This window comes from Chaetodon trifascialis, chromosome 13, assembly GCF_039877785.1.
Source record: "Chaetodon trifascialis isolate fChaTrf1 chromosome 13, fChaTrf1.hap1, whole genome shotgun sequence".
Classification (NCBI taxonomy): Eukaryota; Metazoa; Chordata; class Actinopteri; order Chaetodontiformes; family Chaetodontidae; genus Chaetodon; species Chaetodon trifascialis.
The window spans coordinates 16,856,181-16,869,986 of record NC_092068.1 but is presented as its reverse complement, the minus strand read 5'-3'; the positions used below and the strand labels follow the sequence as shown (position 1 = coordinate 16,869,986).

At 41.7% G+C, this 13,806-nt stretch overlaps 2 protein-coding genes across 2 annotated transcripts in view; one reads left to right on the top strand and one right to left on the bottom strand.

The window, feature by feature from the left end:
• The first annotated feature begins 1,471 nt into the window (after positions 1–1,471).
• On the top strand, positions 1,472–10,588 carry LOC139340875 (filensin). The gene is made up of 8 exons (XM_070976973.1): positions 1,472–1,845; positions 3,503–3,563; positions 3,928–4,023; positions 5,582–5,674; positions 7,176–7,289; positions 8,198–8,418; positions 9,043–9,134; positions 9,369–10,588. Exons 1-8 carry the CDS (start codon positions 1,472–1,474, stop codon positions 10,361–10,363), a joined length of 2,046 nt encoding a protein of 681 aa, XP_070833074.1. The 3' UTR covers positions 10,364–10,588.
• Positions 10,589–12,713: 2,125 nt separating this feature from the next.
• pcsk2 (proprotein convertase subtilisin/kexin type 2) overlaps positions 12,714–13,806 on the bottom strand; it is a 28,812-nt gene continuing 27,719 nt past the window's right edge. The window contains exon 12 of the mRNA XM_070976974.1: positions 12,714–13,793. Coding sequence (XP_070833075.1) covers positions 13,304–13,793 — 490 coding nt within the window. The 3' untranslated portion in view covers positions 12,714–13,303. The remainder of the gene's footprint in view (positions 13,794–13,806) is intronic.

Here is a 13,806-nt window from a genome sequence, read left to right as displayed (position 1 = left end):
ACACAGGCACTGGGTTGGATGTCTTTCAAGAGATCTCTCATTAGCTGGAGCGAACATTCCCTTTCGTGGTATTGTGGGAAATGGTGAGTACTGAATGCTAAACAATAGAAAGACATAGTGAATCATAAGTTTGATTTTTCAAGCAGAATATATGTAGTGTATGAGCAATATAATTACAAAATACAATATCATATTTAGATTCTGTCTATTATGTTTTTGTCTGGTAGCTTCATTTCACTCTGCAGCTTAACTATCACAGTCCGCCCTTGAGTCTGCAGGTTTGCTGGGGCTAAAATATGCTGAAATGCTGATGTAAAGCTGTTTTACAGACAGCTCGCCAGATCTGTCTAGAGGGACATTTTGACTGACCTTGTACCAGAAGCCTGCAGGGAGCAAACTTACTCTCAACCATGTAAATGTTATCCTAAGTGTAAGAGAAAGAAGGGTAATGGAAAGGGGAAATGAAGATATATAGAGCGATGTTGGGTAAAAGCACCATGAGGAAAACAAATGAAGGCTTTCTCTTTTGTTAAAACAATAAAGTGGTGAGAGTTCAGCTTCACAGCTGTCTTCCCAGTAGAACACAGATATTGTCACGTATTTTGCATTTGATTTGCTTTTTTCTTTGATTTGTTTCTTCAAAGCAAACCAAACAGTGTGTAGAAATAAAGATTGAGATTGTTGTTAGATATCTAGATCAGGACTACATCCCCAGCTGCTCAGTCCAATTTTACCTTGTTTGTTACTTTTTTTAGTGTTAATTTGGCTATAGACAGAATTAATACCATGACAGAACACCCATTAAACAGTCATTGTATTGTAAGATCATGCAGCACAGTTTCTCAGCAAGGCCTGCCTGCTGCCTGTGAGCAAACATGAATACATTTAAGTAATTTAGGGTGTTTTATGTAATGCTTTTGAGATCATGCAGCGAAACAAAATTAGTACCCACCTGTAAACAAAAAGCAACAGTTTTTTTCAGGGTGGTGTGTGCAGTGTGTCAACACATGGGCACTTCTGGCAAGAACTGTTCTCCACAGTCCACAGAAATTGCACTGCACGAAATTTCCCCTCTGTCCTGTGGTGGGCCACTATCCAGTCTGCCATATCAAACAGGGATCTAGAAAGCAGCTGACTAAGAACCAAAATAATGGTGTGTGACAACCCAGTGCTTTCGCAGGCCAGTCAGTTGTTTGTTTTTGTGGTTCTGCTTTGTCATCAACAGCATGGCTTTTCTAATCTCTGCCACAAAGGCAACAATACACTCTGGAAGGTCCCAGGCTCACAGCATGCGCTGCCACAGCCAGGGGGAGGTTTTAGGGGCTATTTCGCCACCAGTCAGTGCTGTGCAGTGTTTAGTCTAGCATGAGACAGCCAAGGGTGAGCACCCGAGTTTTCACACAATAAAGGTGCGGAAGGGGACCAGGCACTCCGGGGATACCACCAACCCACGGGAGAGAAACCTACCACCATGTTCAAGACCAGCTACCTGCGCGAGGTGCGCAAGGAAAAGTATGAGCGCTCAGATGTCTTCGATGAGGAACCTGAGTACTCTGAATCCTCTGCAGGCATCTCAGCCATCCAGGGCTGGGAGAGCCTTCAGGAGCTCAACAGCCGCTTTGCCCGGTACATCAACAGGGCCCGAGTACTGGAGCAACGCAACGCCGTGTTCCGCAAACAGCTGGAGACGCTGCAGCGGATGGAAGAGGCCAGCGGCCTAGAGGAGGCCTTCACAGAGCAGATTGAAGTCAACAGGCAGCGCATCCGAGAGCTGTTCTCTGACCGTGCCAAGCTGGACCGAGAGCTGAAAGATGCTTGCCGAATGCTGGATGAATTCACCAGCAAGTAAGAGAGTGGGCAGTGGTTGGTCTTATCTGTGTGGCAAAGGTCAGACTTCTTCAGAGGTGGAGTGATTGAGTGGTGAGATGTTCTCAGAATTAGAAGAATGTGGTTAAAAAAAAATCAAAAGATACTTCTCAGATAATAAGGGAACCTATAAATCAATAGATAAACAATGTCAGGACGGATTAAGACAAGGTCATCATGCAAACTGCTGAAAAATAAATGCATTCTGATTACTGTAACATGTTTGGCCTTCAATACTAGACATCATAAAACAAGATATCCAATAGATAAAAAAAATCAAAATTACAGTAAATTAAAAGGTCACTTCACCCCAATCACAGGGGGAAAAAAAGACTCATTTTCTCACCATTGGTAATATCAATGTCTCTGCTAAATATAATAGAGGTAAAACGAATTTCATTTGTATTGCTCACATAAATGTCAGGCAGCACCTGAAGACACTGAAGACAAGCAACATTTCATTCGAGAAAGAGTCCATGTTACTGTGGAGAGTCCACGAACAGAACATCAGCAGGTTCAATGGGGACTATTTGCTGATTTGTTCCATAGAAAGCAGTTCAAGTGAAAACTGCTCACAATGACGTCCGTGAATTATCCAGAGTAACCAATTCTGTGAGCACCACAAAAGAAATTCAATTCACTTCAGCCGCACTGATCTGAGGCAGATGTCCCAAAACCTGCAGGCAATAAAAACAAAACCATCTGCAGTTTTTTCGAATTGAGGCAGACCAAGTATTTAATTTCACCTATCTACCAAAATAGTGTAATCAGTCTGTCTGTAGGCAGCAAATCCTCAGCAGATTACTGACATGTTGAGAACACTGACCAACTCCGACATGTTTCAAACATAAAGGTGTTATGTTTCAAGAGAGAGATGAGTTTGAGAATCTGTCCCGTCTCCATGTCAGCACACAACACAGACGTGCAGTCAGACTTAAATAACACACAGATTATTTAAAGTGTGTATTCCTGCACCATGGAATACTGTAGTTCAGCATGATCGCGTCACGTTGAACCTGTGAGGGAATTTTCTATCACAGGCATTCTGTATTAAGGCGCCCAAAAGTCTCAGGGTTGGATAACACAGAGGCCTCAGACAGAGACACAACATAATATTTGGAGGCCATTCTAGCAGACAGCAGATAGGAAGTCTCTCCTCGTGAGGTAGCCAAGGTCTTGCAGATAAACTGTATAGACTGACATTAGGTCAGGAATTAGGAATTAGGTCAAAAGTGTCCTCAGTTAGAGGGATGGATGTCAGGGCATACGTAAGTATGGTATGAGCTATTGTTTGGGCTTTGACTATCCAATAGAGTACCAGAAATGTAGAAGGAGGGTGCAGAATATCCATAATAAGGAAATAGTTCAAGGAATAGAAGGGAAAACATGTGACATTGGCGGTATTAATACACCCCATTAGATCGGACATCTTCAGAGTTTGATGTGGCACTACCTTGGTTCATTTGTGGACATTGTGTTGCTCATCAACTTCTCCTTGATGCATCAAGCCTGCAATAAATACCTCTGCATAACACATCTGAAGTCTCCTGGTGAACTCCCTCCTTCAGCTCACAAGAATTTCCACCACAGAACCTCTTCCTGTGTTAACACATAACTGAGATGTTTTATGTTCCAGATATAGAAATGAATGTGATTATCAAGAACAGCTACGGGGCACGCTGGAACAGTTGAACAAGGTACTGCACGAACGGTTTGTTCACACATGGATGAATAAATGAATGAATGACAGCGTTAACTCTGCATCCAAATTCTCCGACATTTGATTGAAGAAATACAGTAACTTTACTCAAAGAGAAGAGATCTAATTTGCAATGTAAATGTTAAAAATGGTTTATGATTGGTGAATATAAAAGATTCAATTAGTTTGGACTGAACCTACCGCAGACACATGACTGCAGTATGTCACTGAGGTGTTCTTTGACTGTATTTGTTGAATTCAGTACACCTGTACAGTATACTGTACTTTTCCATTGTTTTTCCCCCTTGGTTTCCTCTCTTCTTGTTTTGTTTCACCCCTTCTCCTCTCCTCTCATCTTGCAGGAGGCTGACGGTGCCCTGCTCAGAAACCTGGAGTACCAGATCCAATCACAGTTCCTGCAGGACGACATCAACTCCACCAGAGACAGACACAAGAAGGTCAGTGGTGCTGATGCTAAAAGATCAAAATTAAACTGGAAAGGAAGCTTACTGTGAAAATAGATGGTCTCAAACAACCCCTACAATCACCACACCTCTTTAGCTGATATGTTATCATGCAATAAAGATTTTGGATCAGACGCTTTCTATAGTTATGCCACTTACATTGCACTTTATTTTTGTATGTATTGTCCTTATCAGTGTGTTTCAGTGTTGTACTGACAGTGAAAACAAATCTCTCACTGGGGACATTAAATCTGCTTAAAATCTAATTAAATCTAATTAAATTGTATATTAGGCAGAATTTAATGTGTACCTTTAAAAGTCAACATAATTAAATAAAATATAAGACAGTAATTGTTTTTTTCTCAGTGGCCAAGGGGAGAGTGTCGTGGGCTTTATCAGATTATATAAATCATTGTATATTGATGCAAGAGGATAGATAAGGCGTGACAGTGAGCAATTTCATTGATGCTCACATTATAGTTATCCTTATCGCTTATGGCTTTTACATACCTGGCCAATGAGAAATGACTATAATAAGTCCTTGTCATCATTCAAAGCAGCTTATATCTCTGAGATATCGCTCTTTAAAGGTTGCCTTATTTTCAAATTCCGCCCATATTGTTCTTTCTGACAGCATCTTTCACTCAGCGCAGTGTGTTTTGCATGGATCCACATCAAAGAGTATAAGCTCAGAGTATTTCAGACCACAGTGTATGTTTTCCTTCTGTTGCTTTTGAACACTGCTGACCTCAGGCCACTACTTCCTGAATCACAAGGCGCAAAAACCCTCACATAGGTGCCAAAACATGTGCTATGATGTTCCTGGGGCTTTAGCAACAATTTACCTTCTGTGATGTGAGTGAGGAGAGGATTTCAGAGATAATGTCACACTTCTCTTAGCAGGCACTGACATATGACAGGAGAGCACAGGGGAAACACAAAAAACTGAAAAATGATCTTTTGTCCAATAAAAAAGGCTTATAGGTGCAACACAAAGTTGCTGAGACCAAAGAAAACAAGACAGTTACACTAGACGTGCTTTTTATAGCAGTTTCTCTCTCTCTTTTTTAATTTCCATCCAATGCTGCTCTTGACAATGAATTAATACATGACTCTGCAATATTAAGATAGTATATCATAGGGAACTGCTGTTGCTATATTATATGGGAAAGAATAGAGAGTTGCGTCACATGAAGATTGGACTTGTGGGCCCGAGCTTTGAAGTAATCCTGCGGGGAGAGGAAATATATCTCCTCTTTATTACCAAGTCAGAAATTATGCTTGTACAAATGGATTTTAAAAGAAACTCTCTTTGCTGTAAAGAAATGCTGCACCATTTATCAGTGTATTTCAGCTTAATGAAAGCCTTTTATTGGATTCTTTCATTCTCTCACGCAATCCTCAATAACAAATGTAAAGCAAATAAGCAAGACGTTTGCAGAAAGAGCATAAAATGGTTTGCAAAGTTGCAAAATAAAATAGTTTGGGGACGTTTCTTTTTTTGCTGAGTAATATTCTGTGTTTTCCTTTCACATCGTCTTTCTCTACACAGAACCTTGCAGAGATCCAGACCTATGTAAACATTTTGCAGCAAATCAACCAGACGCTTCCCCTTGTTCCCAATGTGTCAGTGGGCATCTCCGAGGTGAGGTCACTAATGTTGTCACTGTGTGTGTGTGTGCGTTGCAGTCCCTGGGGGAGAAGATGGTGTTTGCATGTGTGTCAGCCCTGGCTACGTGTCTGGGGTTGATGAGGTTACTAGCTATTCAGTTCAATTGGCTGCCTGTGCTTGCATTTGTCTATGTTTTGTTGTGCGTATGTGTGTGTGCATTTGCGGGACACATGGACAGGCCAGCAGTTTGAGAGTGTCAGGACACATCATTCATGTCTGTGCATGCTAATTTTTGGAGCAAAGTGACAAGCATTTGTGTAGCAGACTGGAGTCTTATTTATACAAACAGCTCTGAGAGGGATGCAGAAATTATTCAATTGGTTGAGTTAAACCTCAGTGGATAAAGGCTGTGCTGAGCTGACATCCAGAGAAAAAGGGAAAAAGGTAAGCTTGGAGAGACTTCATGTTATGGAGCTTATGATCTGTAACTATTGGGGTTTATACAAATGGGTGACAAATGAAGGGAAACACATCATGTGAATCATATGCTCTGGCCGTTTTAGCCACCAGATAACACCACATTTAAACAGGTAGATTTTGGACGGACATGTTAGGTAGAGTTGTCCAACACCATCATCAAAACACTTTAAAAAAGGTATATTTTTTGGATAACTTGTCTTCTATCCCTCCAGTAAAATTTCAGAGACGTTGTTCTGGCAGCTTGTGATGCTGAACACCCCACTAAACCACGTCATCTTGTTTCTTTCATTTGGATTTTGGCATCTTGGGAGGTTTTTGCTGAAATGTCATGAGAAAACAATTTCTAACATTGAGAAATTGCGAGAAGTCATGCAAAGCAAGGTGTAAACCAGTGAGAGCGGCCATCCAAGATGAACACACATAACCCAGCTCTTCTCCAGTGCACCAAGTTTTATTCCATAGTTCAACATTTTCAGCTTCATGGCTTCATCAGGGTGGTGCCTGAGGTTGTATGTGGCTTCTATATGTACCAACAGTCCAGGATGGTATGAACAAATAAAGCTGCAAAGTGCAAAATATTTATCAAAAAAGGCCTTGTGGAGCTTGTGGACGACAAGAGAGTGCAGCAGTTATGAGAATCCCGGGTATGTAGCTTTGCCGGTGACTGCCATGAGTGCCATGAGTGTGACCAGGTATTCATCATGTTATCATCACAAAAATCTGTTTACACAGTCACATTGTGGGGACTCACCTGCCTTATGGGGACAAAATGCAGGTCCCCTTATGATGTAAATCATTAAATTTTAGGGTGAAGACTGAGCATAGGGTTACAGGTTAGGTAAGGTTAGGTTAGGTATAGGGTTGGGAATAGGCAAATAGTGGTTATGGTTAGGGTTAGGGTAAGGATAAAAACGTGTGTGTGTGTGTGTGTGTGTGTGTGTGTGTGTGTGTGTGTGGGTGGGTGGGTGGGTGTGTGTGGTGTAATCTTCTAGTTGTAAGGATAGGCTGCAACTCTGTGCATGTTCTCACTGATTTTGTGCTGATTGTGTAAAAGGAGCAGGAGAAGCTGCTGGCCCAGAGGAAAGTGCCAGGGCTGCAGAGTCAGCTGGAGGAATATAAGAGCGCCCTCTGTCAGCTGCAGGCTCAGAAACAACGCCTACAGGCCGAGGTGGGTCACACCGTCACCATGACAACGGGGGTGTCATGCCTATTACGCGTGCAGTGTTTTACCACCAAGCTGGTATTTACAGAGAGATCTCAAAGGAACCAAATGTATTCCCATTCAAAGACAGACACCACTAAGACTCATCCAGGCTCCTGTGTGTTTCAAGTGATAAATATGTTACAAGGTTAACATATTCTTTTTCAATGATTTTTCTCATTTCACTTTGTTTTTATGTTTTTATAGTCATTAATGGATTATTAATAATTACTCACTGAATAGGCCTTCACTGTGCAGCCTCCACAATGTTGCACTAAAAGCTAGATGCTGCAGAGGTACCACTAGATGTCAGCCACGACCACCTTATGACAGCAGGGTAGTTAAAGCTTTTGTGAAGACAGTGTTTCCCCACGGGAAATGACTCACAGAACTACTTTAGTTTAATGAAATAAAACACAATCAAATGTAGAACCTCCATTGATTTTCAAAGTTAATGTTTTTTTCACTCGGCTGCTTTGTTCCCACAGGGTTTGCACATACCTCTGCAAAGTGTGCAGAGGGTTGTGCACCATTTATGCCATGTACTCTGTCTCCATAAGGCTTACAATGTGTTTTTTTTTAACCATATTTTTAATTGCATTGTTTTGCAACAGTAAAATAGTTTTATCTGTCAAAAAACACTTCAGGTGCACAAATTTTAAATGAAAGACTAATGATTTAACCCCTGTGTTATTGTTGACAAATACAATTCTTTATTTTTATTCTTAGCATTTCTTCCATTCGAAATACATTATAAATTATTGTTATTATTATTATTATTATTATTAGTAGTAGTAGTAGTAGTAGTAGTAGTAGTAATGACGTCCTTAAGGCCCTTGGGATTTTTTTTTTAAGCATAATGTCTCTTCTTTCAGACCACAGCGTTGGAGCAAGCCATCAAAAACACACAGGAGAACTACGATGATGAGATCCAGATGTACAACGAACAAATCGAATCTCTGCGGAAGGAGATCGAAGAAGCTGAGAGGTCCCTGGAGAAGTACACCAGTGAATGTCGCCACCTGGCCATGTACCAGACATCTCTTGAGAATGAGCTGGAGAGGTACAAGAGGATCATCGAGAACGAAGATAACAGGTAGACTGCCTCCACCACCACCACATTAGGCCCAATATAAATGGGTTTAACTATGAAATTAGCATGAATGTAGATCGACAGCTGCAGCTGCTGACTGTGTTACTTTTAATGTTTTACTTAATTTAAGTGTTTAATTGTTCAATGGTCATTTCTGTAAATTTTATATCACTACATGGAGGTCTAAACGCTGTTTCATGGCCCCATTCACAAATTCAAAAGGTACCAGAAGGTCATCTCGTGCCTCTTGACAAGCACTTCTTTAATGAAAAACAATAACAATTCAATTTCAGAGAAACAGTAGAATATATTACATTAACCAAAATACCTTAGTGACTTAGGTATAGAGGTTAGATCTGCTTCAAACGACACTGGAGGTACATACGGTTGTAACCAGATTAATGTACAGTGCAGAATCAGCCAGCAGGTGGCCCTGTGTGACAATGATATTTTCTTCTAGCGCAACAACAAGCAGAGTGGGTTTTTGTCATCTTAAATGAGCTATATTGGTATTATGTTCCCTTTTGTAACAATGCAAATTATTGATTTCCTCACCAGATTTCTCTGCATAGCAGAACTGCATATGGTCGTTGTATGGCTGACATTTCACTGCTCTCCTTCCTGCAGGTTGAATTCAGCGATAATTGGCACTCCCATTACCCTGTTCACAACTAATTATCGCTACACTCACACACCCACTGCATCAAGCAGGGGGAGAGGTAAGGGCACATCACAGCTGGTTAACATTGAGAGTCACTTTGCAGTGCACATCCAATCAGCTGCCAATGTTGGAGACAACCATACTCTTCCTTAGAAATCTCATACAACTAAGAAAACTCCCTACCTTTATTGTATTTAGCATCCCAGAACATTTGGCTGCATTGGTGCTTACATTATTTTGTTTTTAGTTCACCAGTTCCAGCTAATTCACTTATGATCTCACTTGTGTCCAGATATCACCCAGGCTATCCAAGATATCACCAGCATCAAGCCCCGCCAGAAGATTCTGGCCAAGAAGGTCCTGAAGAAGAAAGAGCTGACCCCGAAAGATGTGATGGACAGTGGTCAGGAGGAAAGAAACGGGGGAGCTGCTGGAGAGGCTCCAGATGAAGAAACAAAGGGGAACCCTGAGGAAGTTCAGGAGGAGAGGGTGAAGAGCAAAGAGCAGAGGTCTGTTCTCACTGGAGTGTCTCCACAGGATGTCCCAGATGGAGCTCAGATCAGCAAGGCCTTTGACACTCTTTGCAACATCGTCAGAGACAGAATGAGGAAGTACAAGAAACCCGAGCCAATCGCTGACTTCTACACCAAAGGTCGTTATGTTCTTGTCACCGGTGATGGCAGCTACCCAGATCCCTGCTTCTGCACCTCCACACCATCAGCCGGCCACATCTTCGTCACTATCAGAGATGGAATGATGCCTCCCTATGAACCTTACGGACGTAGCATGCCCTCTCCTCCCCCTCCTCAGCCCATGATAACCCCAAGGCCTCTCAGTCCCACTTTGCCATCTAGTGGTGGAGGAGCAAAGGAGGATAATCAGAGTGGAAGAGGTAAGGATGGGAACGGAGGTAAAGGTAAGCACAGAAACGGAGAACCTCACCCTCACCCTAAAGATCCAAGCCCAGTCCCTCCACCCTCAGGCCCAAGTTCCGGCCCCAAAGATCCCACCCCAGCTGCCAGTCATCCCAAGAAAAACAGGGATGACAATGGGCCTAGTGGACCCACTCCAAAGCCTGCGCCTCGAGGTGCGAGCACCAGCTCCAGCTCCAGCTCCAGCACCAGCACCAGTTCTGGCAGCTTTAGTCCAGATGCCATGAGCTACGAGAAGGTGGAGGTGGTGGAGTCTGTGGAGAAGTTCTCCAATGACCGTAAGGTTAAAGGTTATGAAGAAACGTCTATGGTGGTGGAGACCATGATCGAGAAGTCCAGCAAGAAGAAACATTGAAACCACATCACCTGACATAAGAGTCATTCAACTCCACCAGGGTCATACATGGTTCAGGTCCACTAACCAGAAGACGATACGAATGTTGGTATCAGACTAAATAAATACCACTGTTCCTCAAACTGCTGTAATAAGAACAATGTTTTTGTCTCTGAGACCAACCATGCTTGAAGACCAACTACACATTCCTGCTCTGATATTCAATGCTCTTCCATTTGCTTGCAGTCTCTGGTCTTGCGTCCAGAATACGTTTTGCTGGTTCCATAAGTACTGCTGTTGTTGTTCGACTTAACACCCATGCTCATGCTACGAGTCCTTTACTGTCTGAAAACTTGGGACAATGAAAAACAAAGCTACACGCCACGAGTAAAAATTGCTAACAAAAGAAATAAAAAATGAGAAGTTGTGCCACCCTCTGAACTCTGTCTTAGAACTCCAACTTTCCCCTTTGAGCTCATTTGTTCAATTGGATGCCATTGCCTGCCCTCAGCACAATTTTGCTGTGTATTAATTTGCTTTGATCTATTGATTAATAAAAAAGATTAAGACATTAATTGATGCCTCGTTCTGTTTCTCTTTTAGCCTGACACTATGTACCTCACACATATTCAGTAGGTCATGATACCACTTATGCCTGCCTGTATGTGGTCACAAAAATGTTAAATGTATTATATGTATAAAATGCACATATCTTGTGGTGTACATAACAGTATCCTTCACACCCACACTAGATAAGAAGTCTGAAGCACTGCCGCATCCACAGGAAACTCATTCATTTTTTGTGGCCTTGAGTAGTTCACAATGTTCTCTCCATTTACTGTAGTATGATCCAATCTGTCTCCAGAACAGACAGGAGAGGAAAGACAGGAAACGGAAGATTACAAAGATGATCCCAGACACGAAAGAAAGAACAGATGAGGATTTCTCAGAAAAATAAGAAATATTTGGTCTGATTAAGCTACAGTTAGATACTGAAAATATCTGAATATTGAAAGCTCAAAGGGAAGAAAATATTGAAAGAAGAGAAAAGGTGGTGAGTGGAACTTAACCTTAAGAAACAAATGTATTTTGATAAACCTACTGTGTGATTGCTAAGTGTAATCAGACAAATGAGAGAATGCTAATTAGTAGACCCCCATGCTAGTGAGTGATTGAGTTTCTAAATTTATTGTTATGTTTCCTATAAACCACATTGCAGATTGTTCGACAAATAGCCTTTTGCTTGACTCTTCATTTTTCTTTTCCTTCTCTGCTATTAAACCTACATCAGTGGATTTTTTTTTTTTTTTTGGCCACTTGGTGGCAGCAGAAACAAGCTGTAGATTCACTGATATATTATCACCTTTTAAGTTGATGGCAAACAGCTGCTTATTGACAAATCCAGCAAAACAAAACAACATTAGCATTCATTTGGATGATTAACGGAAGTGTGATGTTTAACTTTACTTTTAACTCCACTTATAGCTGGTTAGGAACACCTGCTAGCAAGCTAGAAATATCTAGCCAAATTTTGCACTTTTTTGAGCAGCTACTCGCTACCTTTGTCTGCTGGTTCTTGAAGTTTTTTTTTTTCTGTTTTTGATATCCAGTTTTTGTAGGCGAATATAGCTGTAACACCAAAACAAGCTGGAAGATGCTAAAATCCTCTGAAGGGAGCTGAAGGGAGTGGCAGAATCTGGTGCTAATTCTCTGTGGGTTCAGAGATACATGTAACATGTATCCATTGTTGATAAAGACACTGTGTCTGAGTGTAGCTCGGTAGATCACGGTACTGATCACTAGTTGTCTCAAACGCTGCGTCGTATTGCAGAAGAGATTCTGAAAATTATTGCTACATTTCTCATAAAACATGTTGCTTTCTGCCATAAAGTAACTGTCATTGTCCTTCGATGCTATCAAGATGTATTTCCTGCAAAATCCAACCAGGTGGCAGCAGACATTCCTCTAAATGCAGTGAGACTGGGTCTTCTCCATATGTTCGACAGATTTATGTCAAAGATGTAGCACCTTTAACCAAAACATGTGTCTATAAAGTGAAGAATACCTTGGCATAAGCTGCTCAGGCTCCTCTTTTAGGGGGGAATTTTCCCTTTATTTTACAGTACAGTACAGAATGAAAGACACATGGGGAAAGATTGAAACTGGGGATGGTAGACTGCTGGGCCACCAGGATGCTCCTTGTGCTCCACTTTACAGAATATATCTTTCAGACAGAGAAAATATTACTCTCTGTCTTTCTCAATTTTTTTTTTTTTTGTCTTCCTATCAGTGTTTTCAACATTTAAATGACAGAATGGCAAGCCATTTTCACTCATTATGTTCAGTGATGTGTTGCAAATCACTCAAGTGCTTAACAAACAGCTGAATAGATTTATTATAGTATACGTCAAAGATTATGAAATATGAACTGAGGACCACTGGCTGCAAAATGAATCACATATTCCTTTCCTTGTTTATATAAACAGTGCATGTCACATAAAAATATAAACAGAAAGAAGTATCACTGCTCTTTTTGCAAGATATTAAACTTTAAGTATAATGACACAGAAAATCATTTACAGTCACAAACTGTACAACAGTTGGCAGAAGAGAGGTGCAGGGCAGTCAAAGCAAGAGCATGAAAGAGTGGATCATATTTGGTTTATGTACAGTTCTGTAGAGTGTAAAAATTCAGTTGATATAGTTTGCTTTCTCTATAAACAGATTATTAAAGGTTACACTTTTATCATGATTGGATTACAAGAAACATTCATTGAAGGTTGGGGGCTAATTGAAACACTTGATAACAAAAAGCAGAGTGAGGAGGGGAAGAGAGGTAGACAAAAGGGAGGATAACGAAGAACTGAGGAGATGCAGCGGGATTTAGAGAAGGATAGAGCAAGACTGCAGAGAGGGAGAAAGATCAGAGAAAGTGAGAAAGTTTGCAACATGCAAGTGATTTTAGTTGTTTTTACTCAGCAAGCTCTTCAGACTTCTCTCTACAGCCTCATCCAGCTCTTCCTCCAGCTCCTCCTTTTTGGACATCGCAAGTTTGGACTGATAATCACGCACTATCTGGTCTATATAAGGGGCACTTTGTGTTCCATGCAGCATCAGAGTCCACTCCTTCAGGACTCCGCGCTGTGGCTCCTCGCCCTGAAAGCCCACCTCCAGGACCCAGGTCCCACGGGGATCCTCACCCCAAGTGTGGGTGGTCATGAAGGGCCACTTGTCAAAGCCCACCTTGGAGTCATCGTCACGGGGCCTTCGGCTCAGCAGGATGGACTTTGTGCCCATGGGTGAGGTCATGTTGATGTTGAGGTCGCCACGACGGCTGGCATTGACAGTGACCACCGCCTGAACGTGCTCCAGGTACCGGACAAAGTTGTCCTTCCCCTGGCAGGCTTCAGTGTTGATGGCCAGCACCAGCTTGTTGCCAGACTGAATTTTACTGGAGGGAGAGA